General features: G+C 43.1%; 1 protein-coding gene across 1 annotated transcript in view; it reads right to left on the bottom strand.

The window, feature by feature from the left end:
* LOC145392217 (NBAS subunit of NRZ tethering complex-like) overlaps positions 1 to 22,340 on the bottom strand; it is a 96,214-nt gene that overhangs the window by 6,944 nt on the left and 66,930 nt on the right. Inside the window, exons 26-33 of the mRNA XM_080266669.1 lie at positions 6,267 to 6,457; positions 4,941 to 5,046; positions 3,953 to 4,134; positions 3,221 to 3,360; positions 2,423 to 2,554; positions 1,928 to 2,061; positions 714 to 1,603; positions 25 to 193 (exon numbers count right to left, since the gene is read on the bottom strand). Coding sequence (XP_080122795.1) covers positions 25 to 193; positions 714 to 1,603; positions 1,928 to 2,061; positions 2,423 to 2,554; positions 3,221 to 3,360; positions 3,953 to 4,134; positions 4,941 to 5,046; positions 6,267 to 6,457 — 1,944 coding nt within the window. The remainder of the gene's footprint in view (positions 1 to 24; positions 194 to 713; positions 1,604 to 1,927; positions 2,062 to 2,422; positions 2,555 to 3,220; positions 3,361 to 3,952; positions 4,135 to 4,940; positions 5,047 to 6,266; positions 6,458 to 22,340) is intronic.

Raw genomic sequence — 22,340 nt, 5'->3', positions numbered from 1 at the left:
GTACCCTGTAAATAAGACCCTCACCTTCTGCTTGCCCTGCTGCTGGTGACAAAACTTTACAGCCCTGCGTGTGATCTCTGTGCGAGCCTCAAGGGGGACAGCCTGGGCCACCTCGGACAACACCACATGACTAATGAATCTCTCAACATCACTGGCACTCATTTTCTGGATGTACTGCCCACACGACTCATACCTGGGATATTTTTATGTTGTATTCTGTCGTCTCTACTTCATATAAATATATCTGTTTACAAAAAAATATTCAAGCACAAACTTTTGCAGAAACTTTTTACAAAACAAAAGAACATACAAAAGTTACATCTTCCAGTAAACCATGACTAATGAATCTCTCAACATCACTGGCACTCATTTTCTGGATGTACTGCCCACACGACTCATACCTGGGATATTTTTATGTTGTATTCTGTCGTCTCTACTTCATATAAATATATCTGTTTACAAAAAAATATTCAAGCACAAACTTTTGCAGAAACTTTTTACAAAACAAAAGAACATACAAAAGTTACATCTTCCAGTAAACCATCTTCATTAACTACTGTATACAGTGCTCCATAACAAGCCTGGTAATTCTCCTACCACTCATGAAATGGATGTCATTTATCAAACTGATAAGCACACGAACAATTAATCCTTTCCATATGATGATTATTATTATTATTTTTTTAAATTCTGTACTTGCTTAGGAGTCTTACCTGTGCACCCAGTCTGATGTCTTCAGTTTCTTGTCTGATGGAATGTTAAAGAAAAACTTTTGAGCCCATGCACAATACACAGTGCTTGGCTCGATACCTGCACCTTTCTTGCATGGTACACTCTTTGCTACTTTGGCTAGGCTATTTACATTCTCAGTAGTCAACACTGGTTGAAGGATTGACAGCACATCGGAATCTGGCTTCAGCAGTAATTTATAGTTTAATCCTTCAGCTGTGCCCTTCAGTTTCTTGAGCAGCTTAATGTGTGAGGCTGCCTGTTTAGTCAATGCTTCTGCTCCCCCACACTGCTCCAACAATGAATAATACAACAACAATCGGTCATGATCACAGCCATCCACTGTTAAGAAAACATTTTGTTCCATTCGTGTCACAAACTCTTTAGACTGCTTACTCAATGTCTCAACTAACTTCTTTTCAGTGATGTGTTTGCGTATCTCAGTTGTTGTGATCTCTGAGTCAAAGAGGTGTTGGAGGTGTGTCATGTAAACATCCCACAGAGACACCTCGTACTTTCTGGCCAGTGTGAGAGCTAAATCGAGCACCTCTGAATCTAGTGTCATGGCCAGACCAAGTACTGTGTCCTCCTTATATCCTGCATCAGACAAGAATCTATCAATGTCCACTCCTGCACCAAGTCTCTGAAGTGCCTGGCCTTGTGCGTAATCTGCTACAAGCTCCCGGGTACTTCGGAAAAGCTCAACGTATTGCTTGACATCTTCTGTGACTTCATTAAGGTCTTGCGTGTCAATAATGTTACCAACACTAGCTATAACACTGGATGGGTCGCTGAGGTAGACAGGAGCCAAGGATGGTTTGGTCCAGGGGTGGAGACTGGTGTATATTTGTAGGGCATAAAAGTACTGCATCATCTGTAAAAATAATAAAAAAGCAGAGATTATCATTGGAAAGCTTTGGTTTGTTTCCTTACTGAAGTATCATCTTACGCAAAATGTGAGAAATTCCTGGGTTCTCGAGAAGGTTAGTGTTATGTGTGTCCTACATTAATATTTAGTTCTCAAAGCAGTTCTGAAGATTGTTCATCATCTTCACCATGAGTTTACTGCGATGTCCCAACAAAAGAAAAATGAATATTCAACAAAAAAGCTCTCTAAAACCGGATGAATGATACCCAAACCTGCCATTACTGTATGTTTACCTCATCATAGCTGCCACTGTGACACGGTGTGACTGACCTGTAGTGAAAGGTGTGTGCGAGGTAGAGGTGCCAACACAGCCCTTGCATGGTTTGGGTCCTGCAGTAGCCCCAGCAGCATCAGACCCAGTGGAAGGTCCTCTCGCAACACTCCTCGTGCTGCCTCACTCACAACTTTCCACACAAACATTAGACACATGTTAACTCTTACTGCCTCTTTCCTTTCTTCTTGCTCCTACCTCACTCAATCTTTAGGTGGGAAATATTAAATAAAGAGATGATGAACCCCAAATGCCTAGGGACATTTCGTCTTGGCTGAATACAATAAGCTGGTACCTGTAATTGGTAGAACAATATAAACAACAGGCACAACCTTTGTGAGTGGGTAGGCTTAAAATGAAGATAACAATTTGCTTCTCTTTCCCACCATGGTAAAAATAAGTTAATAAACAAATAAATGTAACTGAAAGAATGACACTATACTGACTTACACAAAACACCAGGTTTATTACAGTAAAGTCCATGTCTTGCTTACCTGTGGGTGTAGTCTTGACAGAGGCGCCCTGAGTGAGAGTCTCCTGGATGAGGCCGATACGCAGGAGGGCCATGGAGAAGTCTAGGGCAGGACTGGTGATGGTGGCACCTGCATAGCTCTGGTAACTCACACCTAAAACACAAATGTCCCTCAACATTGTATATCATTAGTCCTCCAAATATATGGTAATTAGAGAAAAGTGTTGAAATGCTGATAGTGGAAAACAACAGATAAAAAAAAATTACTGGTCCCCATTTCCCTTGTGTTCCATAGTGTATTTTCATCCACACATGAGCTGAATATACTGAGCCAATTTAAGTATGCTTAGACACCAGTATCATGTATGTATTTTTGTCACAGATGTAAATGATACAAAGTGTAAATTTATCAAGCTACAATTATTTCCAAGACCTCAGGTACCAAAGAGACAATGGCCTTAGGTACACTGTCTGTGCTGCAAAACCAATAACACATCAAATCACATATATCAAAACTTCACACTATTGGGTCTGAATACTCTGTTGCTTTCCAAGAGACCTAATAACACAACCTGGGATGATGATGACATACTTTTACAAACAAATTCACATGTGAGAATGATAATGCAGCTAACAGACCAAAATAAACTGTATGAATAATGAATCTGGATCTGTACTACAACATGGCCTGATGTGGTGGCCTGCAATGATGTTGACAGATGTACACAAGAATTTGCATTTGTGTGTTGTAATTTGTATATGAAGTTGGATATTATTACCAATATTATACAATACAGGGTTTATTCTGTCATCAACTCACCAAGAGAGCTGATGTGGCAGTCTGGGATGATGTCGGCATAGAAGGCGTGACATCCCTGCTTGAGGAGGTCTGCATTGGTGTCCGGGCACAGCTGACTCCTCTCACTCTCACATGACAGCTCTGATAGTGGCTGCATCCAACTGTGTCAAACGAGAGTACACAAATGATTATCACCTCTATCACCATCATCATCACCATTACCACCACTGTCATCACATATCACCACCATCATCATCTCCATCAATCAACATCACTTTCATCATAATCACTCCATCATCATCACCATTACCATCATAACCCAATTTCCCAGTACATCAAAAGGGTGAGTGGGATCCAGAAACAGGGCAAGTCAAACACAATAGTAAGTGAAGCTATTAACAGACTGTCCAGTGCAATGGCCACACATTTGCTATGAATGTGAGAGAGGAAAGAACACAAGTATAGTACAGGTAAGGCGGAAACAAAAACAACTTCTGTGGTATTGTCGTTTCACTTTAACTTGACCCCATTTTTTTTTTTTTTTAACTAATGTCACAGTTTAGTGGCAGAAAAGAATGCTACAACTCTACATCATTTTCATAGCATTTCTTTGTGACTAGCATCATATTCTAGTCATAATTTATTGTTACAACACAGCATTCAAGATGGGAAGGTAGCAATTTTAGGCCAAGTTTGAGTAAAAAGGAGTATATCTGGCATGAAGAAAAATTATAAATGCTGCTTGTAACTTACTTAACGGCAGACTTCCAGAACTGTTTAGATGCCACAGTGTTGACAAGCGTGGCTGTTGTGGCTGCGGTGACGGAGAGTATTGAGCGAGTCATTCCACCCAGCAGGCCTCGCTCACTAGTCCCACTCTCCCTACCATCACCATCTCTTGTGCCTGTCTCCTCTGGTGACTCATCTTCTTCAGTCTGTTTGGTGGGTGGATGTGATGTGAGGGACAAAAGCAGAAACAGAACCCAGTTGACTGCAGGCTGAAGTTACCTTCTTCCTGCAGTCCACCATCCTCCTCTCAGGGGATAGGGATGCAGCTAAAGGTCATTTTGTTTGTATAAACTGGCAGTTGAGCTGCCAGATTATATTTGTGCCACCACATGCAGACATCCCTCTCCAGCACTACTGTCATTATCATCATCATCCAATCCTGTGCGATGCCCCATGACGTGCATAGAAGCCTGGAGCTAGGCAAGTTGGTCCTGACATTCAAGATGAGAGTGACCAGCCTCACTCATCCCTGAGTGGCATTACATAAGCAATAAATCCCAGCCACCCATTGGATATAAAACTGCCCAGGCTCAATCCGACTGGAGCACCTTAATTACCCACTAAACCACTAGGCACCATAATTTGGTTATATGGTTACCACTCAGCATAGTAAATTGTTTCCTAGTGTACATGAAACCATTTGGCTTGTCACTCAGTGTAAAGTCATCTGTAGACAAAAGGAAGAGGAAAGAATGGAAGGAAAGAAAGACTGAAGAGGAAGGAAGGAAAGAAAGAAGAGAAAAAATGGCAGTCACCTGAGGGCAGTACTACACTGAATGAGTGGATGATACACTATTAAGTAAAAGTCATATCTAAAAGCTAAAAATTTTCTTTTTTAACACACTAACAGAGAATTCTACAGTACAGAATGCAAATTATTTCATAGGACAAAACAGGTAATGCCAGAGATCAAACACATTCCACAACAACATACACAGCTCTGAAGACTAACATGTGAAGGGGCGTCAACAAAGCCATCGTCTGAGTCCACCGAGGAGTTGTTGATGTCCATCTGAGTGTTGACCTTTGAGTACAACATGGCCATCTCTACCTGGTTCCTGCAGATGTAAGAGGGAAGTGGATAATTAGTAACATCATCATCATTATCATCATCATCAGTCAGCTACAGGACACACTTCTAACGTTCACCAGCTTCTCCATTCAGGCATGATAAATTTCACCCTGATTAGTGAAAGCCTAATCTTCATCTGGAAATTCTGGGAATGGGATAGGAGAGGGGTTGGGATGTGTGAGGGAGTGAGAGTGGAGTCTGTGGGAAAGTAGGCAAGGCTGATGAATGAAGCCAGAAGTAGAGTGGGTGAAAAAAATAAGAAAAATCTATTAAATATCATATAAATTTACACAATCCACATCTTAACTCACCCTGGTATCAGACTCATATACTGTAGTGATAGGAACAGTAAAATTGAAGAGGAATGGGGAGATTACAAAATGTTGGGCGAGAGTCTCTAAGGAATGCATGCTGGGTGTGCAAAGGCATTGGAGAAAACATATAAGATGATGATGTGAGGCGATAAACCCATCCATCCATCCATCACCCATTCATCATCCATCCATCTACCCATCCATCCATCCATCCATCCATTCATCCATCCATCATCCATTCAATCATCCATCCATCATCCATCCATTCAATCATCCGTCCATCATCCATCCATCCATCATCCATCCATCCACCATTCAATCCTTTACTGCTCAATCAGGACTGTGACTGTTTTAGGCTTAACTACTCAGTCCAGCTATTCAAGAGAGAGTGCTTGGTTGCTCATTCCACTGCATATTATGTTAGGAATAAACCCCAACCTCTCCTTGGTTCCAAACACTTGTAGATCACATCCAGGTGGAGAGCCTTAACCCCCTTGACCACCATATGTTCATTTGTTGTTATATAGTTTCTTCTGGAGTTAGAGGATATTGACAGGTGCAGTGTGGATGTGATACCTGGCTTTCTATGATATCTTTAAGGTGTATCACAGATGCACAGGTGAGGACAATGTATATGAAGCATTACTGGCATACATATTACCCCTTCTGCATAGGAGGCTGGGAAGCGGAAAGAATAAACTAAACATCATCGTCTTAAAAGAGTTACTGATGCACACAACACATTATTAAGAGTCTCAAGATGTGATATGGGAATGAATCTGAGGGCAAAGTCAGAAAATCATGCACTTGAGGGATGAGAAATAAACAAATGAACAAATAACTAACTAACTAAATAAATAAAGACATCAATGAAAGGGTTACTGAAGCACACCTGGCATTAATGAAGTTCTCCAGATGTGACGAAGGTGCGTACGTGAGGGCAAAGTCAAGGAATCGCGCCCTTGCTGACAGGTTGGCGTATTGGTGTGCCTGACCCAGCAGCCCACACACCTCCCAACCCTCCTGATGCTCACCACACACCAGCTGCTCACACACACTGCCACCCACCACATAGTCACCAGCCTGAAATAAAGGAATCATCATCATCATTATTATTATCATCATCATTGTCATTACCATAAGTGTACTTGTTATTATCATTATAATTTATTGTCATTATGTACTGCCAATGTCATCAGCACTGTTGTCATCGTCATTAAAATAATTATCATCATATCAGTATTTTCATCATCATCACCTAATTTTTCACGGTCAAAACACTGGGTAGATTCATGAAACTGGGAAAGAAAGGAAGACAGAAGAAAAAAAAAAAAAAGGCAGGAAAACTAAAGCACATCAGGGAAAATAATTAAGAATGAGGCATTAAAAAAAAATCTCCATACTCCATGAACAAACAGCACAGTGATAATTTAGCTTTACAATGCTCCTGTTGAGGGGAATTTAGTTGGAGTGTCTATACAGCTTTGTGATCGAATACCCTTCCCGATGTCAACCACTGGCACTTAAATGGGATCAAACACCCTAACCCACTAGACTATCTATCTATCTACATCCCGACGCCCTAATCCCGCAAAAGGGTGGCCGCAGACAAAACGCCTCCAAGTCACTCTGTCACCCACCATTTGACTGCCCTCCCCCCAACTCACTCCCCCCTCCCTCATATACCTCTTAAATCCATCCCTCCACCTCATCCTCACCACCATCACCAGAATAATTATATCTATAGTCACGGTAGCACAAACTCCGTATAAGTAGTAACGAGATTTTTTTTTTTTTTGCACACACACACACACACACACACACACACACACACACACACACACTTTCATCATCACAATAAATTCTCTACTCTCAATCAGTCGTATAAAATCTAGAATAACACAAGTATAAACATTATCAATCGTGTACAATAAAATGGTCTTTATATAAATGCAGCAAAGAATAAATACTATCTATCTATCTATTGCCAGATGCCATAATCCCGTAAGGGGTGGCCATTTGACTCTGAGTTATTTGTTTTACAGGGAGGGGCACTAACCCTCCACCAACCCACTTGTTGACACGTAGGGAGCACGTATGGTTTGGTTATATGGTTATCACCCAGCGCTGTAAATGGTTTCTTGGCTTACAGGAAACCATTTGGCTTGTCGCTCAATGTAAAGCCACCTGTAAAGGAAAGAAAAGCAATAAGAAGTGACAGGAAAGTTGGGAGAAATAGGAAGAGAGGAGGACAGGCACAGAAAAAGAATGATAAAGGCTAAGGAAGAAGTAGGCAGCACTACATCAAGTGAGTGGATGATGGTCGCCACCACCTACCACAAGAATAAATACACAGATAAATAAATAAACAGATTACAAAAAGCTGCACCAAAAAACGCTGACAGTACATCCATTCACTCATCGAAAATAAAAAAATAAAAAAAAGGAATTATCAGTCTAAAAGAAAAAGACACTTCCTAATCACAAAAATCGTGCCAAAAAAATCATAAAGCCCGAGGATCACTTGAGTTAAAAGCCCGTGAAAACAAAAAATTAATAAAAAATAAATTGGAATCTGAAATCATCCCACCATGAGCTGTCTTGACGTCGAGAAGGTCTAATATTTCGTACTATTCACGGCAAATCTCGCCTCTAGTGCCATTTTGGGAGGAGGGGGGATGTGGTGGGAGGGAGAGAGGGAGGGAGGAATGGGGAGGGGAAGAGGGGAGGAGATGGAGAGGTGAAGAAAGGGGAGAGAGGGAATGGGAGACGCAAGAAGTGGTGGAGGGAGGGGAAGAGAGACGATAGAGGAGAGAGGGGGGAGGGGGAAGGTGGACTGAGATGGGAAGGGAAAAAATGTGAATGAAAAAGGAAATACACTGATCTAAGTACCTGACAAAAGAATGTGGGGCAGGGATAGAAGGAAAGGAAAAGAAGGAGAGAACAAACTGAAGGAAGGAAGAAAGGATGGATGGAAAAAACGATGGAAAAAGGAAGACAGGAATGGAGGGAGATAATAGAAGAAGAAAGAAGGAATGAAGGAAGGAAGAAGGAAGGGAGGAGGTGAAAGGTTAAGAGTGGGGTAGGGGGTGGAAGAGCAAAGGGGGGGGGTGTTGGAGACAATCGCACATTAGTCTCTCTCTCTCTCTCTCTCTCTCTCTCTCTCTCTCACACACACACACACACACACACACACACAATGGCTCATCCCCACCACACTCCCACGCAAGACAGTAATATTGAGAACTCACTCTGCCAACACTACTTATACTGCTCAAAATATTATACTGATACTGTTTATATTACTCTGGGAATTACTACTATTACTACAACCATCACTACTATATAGTACTACTACCACTACTACTACTACAACCATCACTACTACTACTAATACTACTACCATCACTACTACTACAAACCACTACTACTATTACTACTTCTACTACTACTACTGCTGCTGCTGCTATGAAAAATCTTGCATATATAAGCGACACTCACTTTTAAATTCAGAGAATAATCCAAATAATCTTCGTGCTTTAAAAAGTCTACTGCAGAAAGTTAAATTCAGAAGATCAACATTCTGACTGAAATCTACTTATAATTAAAACTGAGGCTTAATTTATCAAAGTAATCACTACCACTAATTTACTTACATATATCAAGAGTTCATTATGTCACCAAAACAGACCTCAAAAAACTTATATTCGAAAACGGGACGAAATTCTGGCAACCCCTCAATGGAGTACCGTACCGCACTGAAATCTTCCTTCCCGAAATGTTTCGACACATTCCACACGGTAATAATGGGGCCAACGAGGTAATGGCCCCCTAACCGCAAAAATACGCAAAAAAAAAATAAAAGGGGGGGAAGGGGGAAGTGCGGGTTTACCAGGAGAGGCGCAATAATGATGCCATATGATGCTCGTTGTTTATGGCCAGAAATGTCATTCGAATATACATTTAATTAACTTCTCTGTTTTAAAGAAGATTTATTTGTGAATGGTGTAACCAGAAACACGGAAATATCAGGCAGTTTTCATTCCTCGACCTGCTCACAAAAACAAATCTTGAGTGACGACAAATATAAAATAATTTGTTTTTGAATTCGCGTTGAGGAAGGCTATTCGCACGCAAGATTCTGTTATAATTACTATTTCTTGATGTACGAATAACCAGAAACATGGAGAAAAAATCTAGACTCTCTTTTCATACTGTAGTCTCTGCAGGAAAAATATATATAGAGTTACGACGGGAAATAACTGGCAATAAGTGTGTTTTGAATGCGGAGGGATGATTGTTTTGGTAGCGCGCTGTGATGTCTTAAAGCATAATAGGGCATTGTTGTGTGCACGTGTGATTTACCCAGCCATCCCGCCACACTGCCACGCTGACAACTGATGGGGAAACAGTGGGGGAATGGCGAGGGGATGGTAGATGGGGTTTTGCGTGGGGTGGATGGAGAGGTGGAAAATATAAGGATGAAGGATGAGACCAGGAAATGAGATGGCTAATGAAGGAATTTTTATAAGTATAGGATATATGTCTATCTATCTATCTATCTATCTACCTAGCTACCTACCTCTCTATCCATTTATATCTACCTACCTACCTAACTTCTATCAGTCCATCTCCATCTTTCAATCTATCTATCTATCTATCTATCTTTACCTGTCATCGTAGTGAAGGGGCTCAAATGTTCACACCCAACCATTGGAAAAATGTATATCGGTACACATTAAGTAACTCCACTGTGTACTGTACGTGAATACTGAATTGATATGACGGGCCGGGCATGGAAAACAGGTGTGTGTGTGTGTGTGTGTGTGTGTGTGTGTGTGTGTGTGTGTGTCAGAATGTGATGTAGAGAAGAACTGTGTGATGATGATGATGATGATGATGATAAGGAGGAGGAGGAGGAGGAGGAGAAGACGTGTGTGCGTAATACAGGAAAAGGTAGCGATAGTGTGTACAGTAAAAATGCACTAATCAGCCTCAGAGTTACCTGCACGAGTCACGCCCCAGGCAAGCCACAAGTCGAGTCCACAAGTTCTACACTGTCCTCCCCCTCTCTCTCTCCATCTACGTATATATATATTATTTTCGTCCCCTTCTCCTATTTCCTCCTCTTATCCTATTCATCCTACACCTTCACCCACAATTTTACTCCCATACACTGTACACGCACATTCATTTCCACATACATACATAAAAACACACACACACACGATGCAATGTACACTTTACTCATACTCCTTACTTATTTCCCCCCCCCCCATCTTCGAATGCTTCCGGGGCTACTGGCTACCTCGTCTGTCTGCCTGTCTGTCTGTCGCCTGGGGTCAGTGTCATCCTTGCCCCAACACTCGCTAACGGGAAGGCTGATTGGATGGTCTGGTTCCGCTCCCTCACGTGCCAAATGACCGGCATGGATTTTTTTCCTCCTCTCTCTCTCTCTCTCTCTCTCTCTCTCTCTCTCTATTTCCCTCTCCCTCTCTCTCTCTCTCTCTCTCTCTCTCTCTCAACCGTGGTCCGTGAATTCAAACAATCAAAGGCAAGGGGATCACTGGGTACAGGGGCCTAATCTAAGAGACGCTGGAAATTACCTAACACCTCTTCCTTAGCGAATCATTCTACACATTATACCTCAATATGCTCTGGTATGATGGGAACTATGCCCGTATTTCAATTATATATATAACAAAGAAGAGAATGATAGGGTGTAACATGCAAAATAAATCGCTTAGGAAGAGGTGTTACGAAGCCTCATGTCCCAGTTATGTTAAGGCTTACAGTCTGGGACAAAAGTTCGCCTAATATTTCACCTCATCCACTTGTCACATTCCTCTGCTGGCCAATATTCCTAAGCTGACGGAGGCTTGGTATGTTTCTCTGCCCTAATATTTCACCTCATCCTCTGCTGCCTAATATTCCTGATCCATGAGAGGCTTGGTATGTTTTTCTGCCTAATATTTCACCCCTCCTACTTGTCACTTTCCTCTGCTGGCTAATATTCCTAGGCTGAGGGAGGCTTGGTATGTTTCTCTGGCCATAGATTATTCTCGCTGACATGATGCGTCAGGGAGGAAAGTGACGGACATGCCTTAAGTGTGAAGGAGACGCAGTGAAATAGTACAGAGCATGGGAAGTAGTAGTAGTCGTAGTAGTAGTAGCAGTAATAATAATAATAATAATAATAATAATAATAATAACAAAACCCCAAAGGACACGTACGTACCCCCTTGTATATTTTAATCTCGCTACGGACACACGTATATACACCTGTGGAAAATACCTGTCTACCTGTCTTCCTACGGGCTAATTGGCTCCACGGTGATGGTTTTTAGCCTCTTCAGTACGAGGATGGAATTATTATTTTTATCTCATTTAAGATTTACGTTCTGCCGGAGCACCTTAACCCACCAGGCCTCTCTCTCTCTCTCTCTCTCTCTCTCTCTCTCTCTCTCTCTCTCTCTCTCTCTCTCTCTCTCTCATACACACACACACACACACACACACACACACACACACAGACCGCATCTTGTAACCACATCACGACAAGAGTTCAAACATCACATAACCAACAGTACGCCGGCACCAGCCCATACCTAACACAACACACACACACACACACACACACACACACACACACACACACACAAAATCATCATCATCATCTACCTGTCTGTTGGTTTGTCTGTCTGTCTGTCTGTCTGTCTCCTCTCTCTCTCTCTCTCTCTCTCTCTCTCTCTCTTTCAAGGCAGTACTGGTGGAAACACGATAACAAGGCACAATGACAGAGGAGGTAGGCAGGCAGGCAGGTAGGTAGGTAGGTAGGTAGGTAGTAGGTACAGTAGGTAGGTTGGTAGGTAGGTTGGTAGGTAGGTAGGCAGGTAGGTAGGTATGTAGGTAGTAGGTACAGTAGGTAGGCTGGTAGGTAGGTAGGTAGGTAGGTAGGTAGTGTGTGAGGGTAAGTAGGACGCGAGCAGAGGCAGGTCGATTTGGTGAAAGCAGGAACTGAGATGATTTTGTGTGTGTGTGTGTGTGTGTATGTGTGTGTGTGTGTGTGTGTGTGTGTGTGTGTGTGTGTGTGTGTGTGTGTGTGTGTGTGTGTGTGTGTGTGTGTATGTGTGTGTGTGTGTGTGTAACGAATATACAGACCGAAGCATCCAGGAGGGGTTACGGGGACAAACGCCCCCTTGAAATCAGACCCTAAGGGGGCTACATTAAAGGCCCCTGCGGCATTATGAAGCTCTATGCAACCAAATGGGGGTAGTGACGCCCCTAGAATTCCTGCAGGGAGCGTAATGTAATCTGTGACGCAAATATTGGCTTCTTGTTACTCCCCTTTCATCCCTTGACCAACTCTTGACCACGTGTTTATCAATCTGACTACTGACACACGCATCATGGAGGGACACACACACACACACACACACACACACACACACAAGTAAATCCTGACACTATCTCCTTCATCCTGCCTATCCCTCTGCCTACAGCCTCCAGTCTTCTAAAGGCTATGTATCCAGGCATCTTGAACTGATCCTGATTCTGATTTTTTTTTTTCTGCTTAGTTTTCTTTGGAAGGAAGACAACTTTTGAGACAACTGCCTTTCTTCTTCCTTCCTTTCTTTCTTTTTTCCTTTCCTCCTCCTCCTGTTTCTAGTCTTCTTCTTCTTCTTCTTCTTCTTCTTCTTCTTCTCCTCCTCCTCCTCCTCCTTCTCCTTTACCTAATTAACTACACACTCCACCAGCACCCTCCTTCCCTACCATTCCCCCAACATAACCATCCCGGATTCGACCCCCACTCCTCCCTGACACAGACAGGAACGCAGACACACATACAGACGGGTAAATGGGAAGATGGGGAGGGGAAGGGAGGGGAGGGGAGGGGAGGGGAGGGGAGAGGAGGGGAGGGGAGGGGAGAGAAGGGGAGGGGGTTACAAAAGCATGCTAACAACGAAATCTTATTGTTACTAAGGAGGAGGAGGAGGAGGAGGAGGAGGAGGACGGAACAATATGGACACGTACAAAAACGATTTTAAGAGAGATAGGAAGGAAGGAAGGAAAAAGAAACAGAGAAAAAGAAGAAAAATACACTGGAAGAAGTATGGGAAGGAAAAAAAGAAGGAAGGAAGGGAAGAAGGAAGGAAGGAAGGAAGGAAGGAAGGAAGAAATCAAGGTGCCTAGTAACTAAGAGGGTGGGGGAGGGGAGTTAGGCAGAACAGGTCAGTGTGTTACTCTCACGGTCGCGGTCACTCAGGCAGGAAGGTAGGTAGGTAGGTAGGAGGTAGGTAGGTAGGTAGGTAGGTAGGTAGGTAGGTAAGTAGGTAGGTAGGTCGGTAGGTAGCAGGCACATGGGTAGGCAGGCAGGTAGACATAGATAGACTGATAGACTGATTGATAGATAGGTAGGTAGGTAGGTTGGAAAGTAGGTGGGTAGATTATGAAGCAGGTAGGTAGGTAGATTAAGAGGTAGATGACCAGGCGCCTTCAGGATTAGTGGGGAAATAGTCAATAGTGTTAGAAATAGGTGACCGCGGCCCAGTAACCCGGAGTTAACGACATACTCCTCTCTATATCCGCAACCCCAGGCGGATACCACTACCCCCCCCCCTCTCTCTCTCTCTCACACACACACACACACACACACACACACACACCTTATCTCACCAAATCACAAACTCTCACACACACAGCGCAAAACCACATGCAGTTACAAATGTCTCTCTCTCTCTCTCTCTCTCTCTCTCAACACACCATCTGTTCCCTGGGAGTACTTAGCAATCGGAAGTACATACGCAATAAAAAGTAATGAACGGAAGGAAGTGTTTGTAACCTAATCACTGAATTGCCTACGAGGTGAGGATGACAAAATGGAGTTATTATTATTATCATTATTTTTGTATCTGTATTTTAAAACTTCGTATGTTATTTTTTATTTTCGTGTCGTTTCCATACGCTTCCTCTGTCTTCTTTTTTTTTTCTTTTTCAATTCTGGGATATTATAGAGGATTTGCTGCTCAAAAATAGCCCTCCATTTTTTTTTATTTACTGTCTTCACGATGATAAACCTGTCCTGAAAAATCCGTCTGGCGTTAACGTCAATATCGCAAAGATAAAAATATATTTGCTTTTGAAACTCTATACTCTTCGCTGTGTGTGTGTGTGTGTGTGTGTGTGTGTGTGTGTGTGTTATTTCACGTCACACCGCCACCTTGATGCTCCGTTACTCCATTGCCCAGTTTGTATTTCGTCTCGCTCACTTTCTTTATGCTTTCTTTTTCTCTGTATTTTTTGCGTTTCGTTCACCACACTACCGCTAGTCTCTCTCTCTCTCTCTCTCTCTCTCTCTCTCTCTCTCTCTCTCTCTCTCTCTCCTGCAAAACTCTGTCCCTAACGGTTGACAACTGCTTCGAGGAGAGAGAGAGAGAGAGAGAGAGAGAGAGAGAGAGAGAGAGAACCGGTCAAGGTCACCAATAAACACTGACACACTGACTTACTTATGTACGTAACTAACTGGACTCGTGTGTGTGTGTGTGTGTGTGTGTGTGTGTGTGTGTGTGTGTGTGTGTGTGTGTGTGTGTGTTTTATTGTCCTGTTAATGTGAAGTGCGTGTAGTTATGTACATAGGAATACATGAAGGAATGCATGAAGGAATGAATGTATGTACGTACTTTATGTATATGTGTATGTATGTATTTTTACGTGTGCGTGTTCTCGTAAATGTGTGTGTGCTTGTCTTTGAGTATGTGCATGTGTGTGTTTTCGTGCTGACGGTGTGTCAGTGGTTGGGTGTGTGCGTGAGTGCCTGTGTGCGTGTGAAGGCTTGTGTGTATGTACATGTACGTGCAGGTATGAGTGTACGTGTGTGTGCGTGCGTGAGTGACCGGAAACATGAAAGCTCTGAACGCCCTCACAACTAGAGCAAGCACACACACACACACACACACACACACACACACACACACACACACACACACACACACACACACACACACGAGAGAGAGAGTACTTGCAAGACGACCTAAAAATCTGGGATGTTTCGCCTGGATGGAAGAAGAAAAAACTGGCCTGCCTCTTAACCCCCTCCCTTTCCTCCCTCCCTCCCCCTCCCCCTCCCCCTCCCCATCCTTCTTACCCCCTCCTCTTCCCTCTCCCCTCCTCTCCTCCTTCCTCTTTCCTCCGTTATTCATTCTTTCTTTCTTGCTTCCTCTTCCTTTCCCTCTCTTCCTCTCTCTCTCTCTCTCTCTCTCTCTCTCTCTCTCTCTCTCTCTCTCTCACCTCCTCCTCCCCCCTTCCATCTCCCCTCTCACCTTCAACCCCTCTCCTCTCCCCTCTCCCCCTCACTTCTCTTCCTCCCCTCTCATCCTCGCATTCCCTCTTCCTATCTCATCCCTACCCTCTTCTTCTCTCTTCCTCCCCTCTCCCCGCCTTCCTTCCCTCTTCCTCCCCACCCTTCTCTCATACCTCGCATCTTTCTCCCCTCCTCACTCACCCCTAACTTCTTCCTTTCATCTCTTCCTTCCTTCTTACCACCCTCTCCCCACCTTCCTTCCTTCTTCCTCCCCATCTCCCTTCCCTTTCTCTCCCCACACCCCCTCCTCCATAACCTCTCACCCCCACCTTCTCCTCTCCTCACCCCTCCCTCTCCTTCACCCCTCACCTCTCCCCTCTCTCACCCCATCCCGGTTCTTCCCAAGCCTTCTTCTATCACCCCTTCACCCCTTCCCTCTCTCTCTCTCTCTCTCTCTCTCCTCTTTACCTTCCCTCCTTCCTGTCTTTCTAATATTTTCCCGCTGACTTCCCTCTCTCTTCCTTTCTCACTCTCTTCCTCTCTCCTTCTCAGTCTCTCCTTAATCTTTCCCCTTCCCTTCCTCTCCTTCACTTTCCCTTCCCTTTTCATTCCTTCGCCTCCCTTTCCTCTTCGCAACTCTTTCTTTCCTCTCCTTTTCATTTCCTCCATTTCCCTTCTCTCCCTCCTCCTCCTCCACTTCTTTCTTTATTTCCTCATTCTCTCTCCTCCTCTTCCTCCCCAACTGCCTTTTTAAAATTGTCACTAATCAAGCATATTCGAATCAAAATTTCTAACTATTAACAACACACACACACACACACACACACACACACACACACACACACACACACACACACACACACACACACACACACACTTTCGTAATACTGATCGATAAAACAAAAGCAAGGAATTTTTATGAATAATTGTGTGTGTGTGTGTGTGTGTGTGTGTGTGTGTGTGTGTGTGTGTGTGTGTGTGTGAGAGAGAGAGAGAGAGAGAGAGAGAGAGAGAGAGAGAGAGGGGAATTTCTCATACACCGTTCTTCGAAATAAGATGGTAAGTAAAGCCTTTTCGCATCATCAACTCTCTCTCTCTCTCTCTCTCTCTAGTCCACTCACTTTAAGTTGGCCATGATTTTCGTCCTTCTGCAGCTTATTTCCCGTAGCTCATATATTCCCTAGCACTTCTTCGTGACTAGCATAAGTGTAGTGTCAGTGTACTGTTCCAGCTCCGCAATGGCGATAGAAAGAGGCCAATTTTACGCCAAGTTAATGTGAAAGGAGTATAGATGATTTTAGCAATATTTCAGACCTCACACCCTATCACTTCAGGCCCACTACTTCAGCCAATACGCTTAATTTCAGGTGTTTGAGGTGAAAAAAAAAAAAAAGTACAAAGTTATAATGATTTTTTTTTTTTGGGGGGGGGGCTTCAGGTGTTTGAGAAGAAAAAATAAATATAAAAAATAGGTACAAGGTTAGATTTTTTTTTTGGGGGGGGGGAGTTCATGTGTTTGAGGAGAAAAAATAAAAATAAAATGCTAGAACGTTAGAATGATTTTTTTTTTTTTTTTGGGGGGGGGGTTCAGGCGTTTGAGGTGAAAAATAAATCAATAAAACTGCGTACAATGTTAGAATGATTTTTTTTTTTTTTTTTTTTTGGGGGGGGGAGTGTTCTCTGGATGAAAGATTCTCAAAAAAATATTAAAAAAATAATAATAATACTCAAAAGCAATGTCTGTTTTTATATACCTGACGCCTTAATGACGCAGGTAAACAGGAGGAAGAAAAGAAAGAAAAAATCAACAACGGAACGCAATCAAAGCAAAGCAAGACAAATCAAAACAAACAAGGGAAGTAGATCAAAGCAGAACAAGACACATCAAAACAAACAGGGAAGGGAGATCAAAACAGCAAGAAAAAACACATCCTCCTTACACAACACAAGCGAATCAGAATGTCAAAAAAAAACAGGTCCAGCCTAAATGCATGTCAAGTGGCTGTAAATGTGTGTGGTAATGTGTGTGTGTGTGTGTGTGTGTGTGTGTGTGTGTGTGTGTGTGTGTGTGTGTGTGTGTGTGTGTGTGTGTGTGTGTGTGTTACCCTCATCCTGTCCCGGTGAGGCCTGACGCATGGGTGAAAGGACGTGAAAGTAAAAGGGTGTTGGGGTGAATGGGGGAGAGGTTAGGGTGTGGGGTGAGAGAGGGTTAGGGTGGAGGTAAGGTTCAGCTGCTCTGGATGTCATAATACCCTTTACCTCCACTCCCAGGACACTGACTTGCAAGCCAAAGTAAATATATTATTTTATGGTTACTGTTTATGAGACTAGTGCTTCCTGCCAAAAAGTTGCCTTTCCACCACAAAATGTTTTCAAATACCATTACATTTGTTTCCATACCTATACTGAGCCCACAATGATCAATTCTGTCCAGAAGTTGAAAAAAGTATATATATATTTTCGCATATTTCCGCGTGCCGCGACTTCCAACAATTTCGCGCTATTGAGTCGCGCGCGATTGTCTAAATTTTTGGTAAATTTCTGAAAATCCGTGGACTTTTCCCGACCTAATGAAAAACGAATTAAGTCGATATTTATTACCGTTCTCGTGAAAACAAACAAACACACAGACAGACACAAACATAATATATAGCTGGACCTCAGACATAACATTTAGACTAGCATTTTCTCTCTCTCTCTCTCTCTCTCTCTCTCTCTCTCTTCATCTTCACATCCCTACCCAGCCCCACCAACCACCACCATCTCCATGCACCTGTCTCCGCCACCCCCAGCAGACTTGAAGCAATATATTTCAACCACTCCCCCAACACAGCTGATTTGGGACACGCAATTTTATAAGGAATATCTTAATAATAATAATAATGATGATGATGATGATACTTCTACTACTACTATTACAACTACTACTACTACTACTACTACTACTATTGATGATGATGATGATGATGGTAATAATAATAATAATAATAATAATAATAATAATAATAATAATGAACGACGACGACCCTGTATCAACTCTTAAAACTGTTTCTTCTGCCTCTAGATGCTAAAATATCACAAACATTATTCTATTTTATATTTTTCCTTCAAAGTGCCGTAATACCTCTCTCTCTCTCTCTCTCTCTCTCTCTCTCTCTCTCACACACACACAAAATGCTATGAGTTCTAGTTTTCCTTCTTTCCTCTTCCTTCTTTCAACATTCTATCACCATAAACCTTGGACTCTGCCTACGGGGAAGTGAAATGAAAAGCTACGGAAAAGCACAGTAAACGCCTCTCTCTCTCTCTCTCTCTCTCTCTCTCTCTCTCTCTCTCTCTCTCTCAAGCATTCATTTATTTACTTCTTTTTTAATAGATGTCAACCCAGCACTCCTCAAAAATTTCTGGAAAATACCTAAAACGGACAATTTTTTTTTCTTTCCAAAAATTACAATAAATAAATGAATAAATAAATAAAAGTAACATAAATACGTACAATGTATTCTTTAATCAGGATATTTTCTTTATTGGCTAAAAAAAATTATCATAGTGAATATTATACACTTACACATATATAACGTGTGTGTGTGTGTGTGTGTGTGTGTGTGTACTGTATGACTATCAACATATGGACCAATCAACATCTATCTATCTATTATTTATCTATCTACCTATCTACCAGTCAGTATCTATCTATCTATCCATCTACTTATCATATCTTCAATATACTTAGCTATTAATCTATTTTTTCTACATCTATCGACCTATAATTTATCTATCTATCTATCTACCAATCAATATCTATCTACGTATACTCTATCTATCTATCTATTTCTCTCTCTTTCACTTAGCCATTCATTTTTATCTATTATTCTACATCTATCGATCTATTTACCCATCTATCAGACGTATTATCTCAAAAATCATCTAAGGACTCTCTCTCTCTCTTTTTCTCTCTCTCCCTCCCTCTCTCTCTCTCTCTCTCTCTCTCTCTCTCTCTCTCTCTCACTGTGTAATCTAGGCAGACCAACACAGACTGCTTCCTGAGCGTGAAGACATTTCGTAAACACACACACACACACACACACACACACACACACACACACACACACATACACACACACACACACACACACACACACACAGATTTTCTTGCATCACTATTATGTTTGCTGATTGACCGCTTTTGTTCCAGTGCTCTCTCTCTCTCTCTCTCTCTCACACACACACACACACACACACACACACACACACACACACACACACACACACACAACCAGCCACACCAGTCATGTGTGTGAAGGAATGTGATCAGACAATTATTATGTGGGTGTGTTTAAATGTATAAATAAATAAATAAATAGGTAGATAGATGTGTGTGTGTGTGTGTGTGTGTGTGTGTGTGTGTGTGTGTGTGTGTGTGTGTGTGTGTTTGGGTGTATGTGTGTGCGTTTGCTCTATGTCTGCATATGCTTATGATCAGATATATATGTACGTATGTGTATATATGTGTACGTAATTAACCTAGTGTACGCGTGCTAATGACAGGAAAAATCACATCTACTTCAGTCAGTCTATCTATCTATCTATCTATTCATGCCTATCAATCTATTTATCTATCTATCCTCAGTACACTTGCAAAACCGAGGGATTTTTTTTTTTTATGAGAAACAATAGGCTGGTTCAGAATAACAACACGGATGTCAACATTCCTGAGGTGTATGACATTCTCTCTCTCTCTCTCTCTCTCTCTCTCTCTCTCTCTCTCTCTCTCTCTCTCTCTCTCTCTCTCTCTCCCGTGTAGGTGGACTCCATCACGTATTCTATTTCCTGGCTTATCAATCAAATCTCCTTGGTTCCTGGACTTGAAAATACGCCCACATATCCATATATTTGAGTGACAGAGAGAGAGAGAGAGAGAGAGAGAGAGAGAGAGAGAGAGACGGGGAAGTAAACCGCAGAGAAAAAAGTCTTGCCATAATTCTGTCTTTCTTCCTCCATTATTAATCTATCTCTCTCTCTCTCTCTCTCTCTCCCCATGCTTTCACCCAGCAAAGGACAAAAGAAAGGCAATGACCAACACGGGGGCAATGCAAAGGTCGAGTCAGGTCAAGACAATAAGGTCAGTGGGATATTACAACTTACCCTTTCAATGAGAGAGAGAGAGAGAGAGAGAGAGAGAGAGAGAGAGAGAGAGAGAGAGAGAGAGAGAGAGAGAGAGAGAGAGAGAGAGAGAGAGAGAGAGAGAGAGAGAGAGAGAGAGGAGGAAATGAATTCGGAAGGAGTGTTGGGGAGAGAGAGGGGCACGGGGAGTAGGGAAGGGGAGGGGGGGAGGAAAGAGAGGGGGAGGGAGAGAGTAAGGGGGAGGAATATTCAAGATGAGAGAAATGAAAGAGAAAATGGAAGAAGGAAAGAGAGGGACGGGAGGAGAAGGTGAGAGGGAGAGAAGAGAGGGGAGAGGTGAAAGAGGAAGTGGGAGAGAGAAAAGAGAGCGGGGGGGGGGGACATTGCCTGGCTACGCCCTGTGTGACATAAGGAGTGGCCTGCGGGTGGAGGGGAGGGGAGGGGAGGGGGGAGGGGGAGGGAGGGAAGGGAGGAGAAGATGGAAATAAGGAAGTGTAAAGGTTGGGGTGATGAAGGAAAGAAGGAAGGGAGTGAGTAGATGGCAGGAGGGAATGACGGGAGGATAGGGTGGAAAGCAGCAGGAAAGAAATGGAAATGAAAAACAAGGGAGAGAGGGAGGGAGGGAGAAAGAGTAAGGAAATGGAAGGTAGGAGGCTGGGAGAAAGGGAAGGAAGGGAGAAAAAGATATGGGCTTAAGGAAGTTAGGGAGGAAGGAGAAAGGAAGACAGAAGGAAGGAGGTAGAGGAGAAGAAGCAGACGGCGGAAGGAAGGAAGGACTGAGAGAAGGAATGGAAATAAGGACGAGAGGAAGGAACGAGAAGCTGGAGAGATGGAGTGCACAGAAAGCAAACAGCAACAGCCCTACCGGTGCTTTTGTGACTGTCAGTGAGAAGACGAGGACTATAATATTACGATCCTGTCAAGCCTCTTCTCTACTACGCCATTCACTACGACGATCTCCACTACCCCTCGAAGCACCTAAGTTACGGGAGGGATGAGGTATAGTGCGTTCACTCTAACCTGCCGAATATCCGTTGAGTTGTAGCATTTGCCTAGTCCCGTCAGATGAAAAGGAAATGACTACGGGTATGTGTAGGTTTGAATGTGTCCTTGATGTGAGTGGCAGTGGGAAGGATAAGAGATCATGTCACAGTGCAGCGACAAGCAGGGGGGAGGGGAGAAAGGGGGAGAGAGATGGATGAAGGAAGAGTGGGGGTGGCAGAAGAGAGGAAGGGGAGAGGGAAGAAGGGAGGGTGGAGGGAGGGGGAAGGGAAGAGGGGAAGGAGGGGGGACGGGAGGGGGAGGGGAGAACAGAAGGAGGGGTGATGGAAGGAAGGGGGGAGGGGAGAAGGGATGGATAGGGGATGGGTAAGGGAAGGAAGAAGGGAAAGAGGGGGACAGAATAAAGGGGGGGATGGGAGACAAGGGAGAAAGGGGCTTGTGTGGATCAGGGAGTGTGGCGGGATACGGAGATGAGAAGGACTGGCTTGGCCGATGTTTTGGCTAAAAGATTCAAAGAGATAAACACCCAGTGACGTCAAC

The sequence above is a fragment of the Coenobita brevimanus genome, chromosome 21 (genome assembly GCF_032717465.1).
Source record: "Coenobita brevimanus isolate Jiangsu-jjx chromosome 21, ASM3271746v2, whole genome shotgun sequence".
Lineage (NCBI taxonomy): Eukaryota > Metazoa > Arthropoda > Malacostraca > Decapoda > Coenobitidae > Coenobita > Coenobita brevimanus.
The sequence above is the reverse complement of the archived record's forward strand: the minus strand, read 5'-3'. Positions and strand labels throughout refer to the sequence as shown.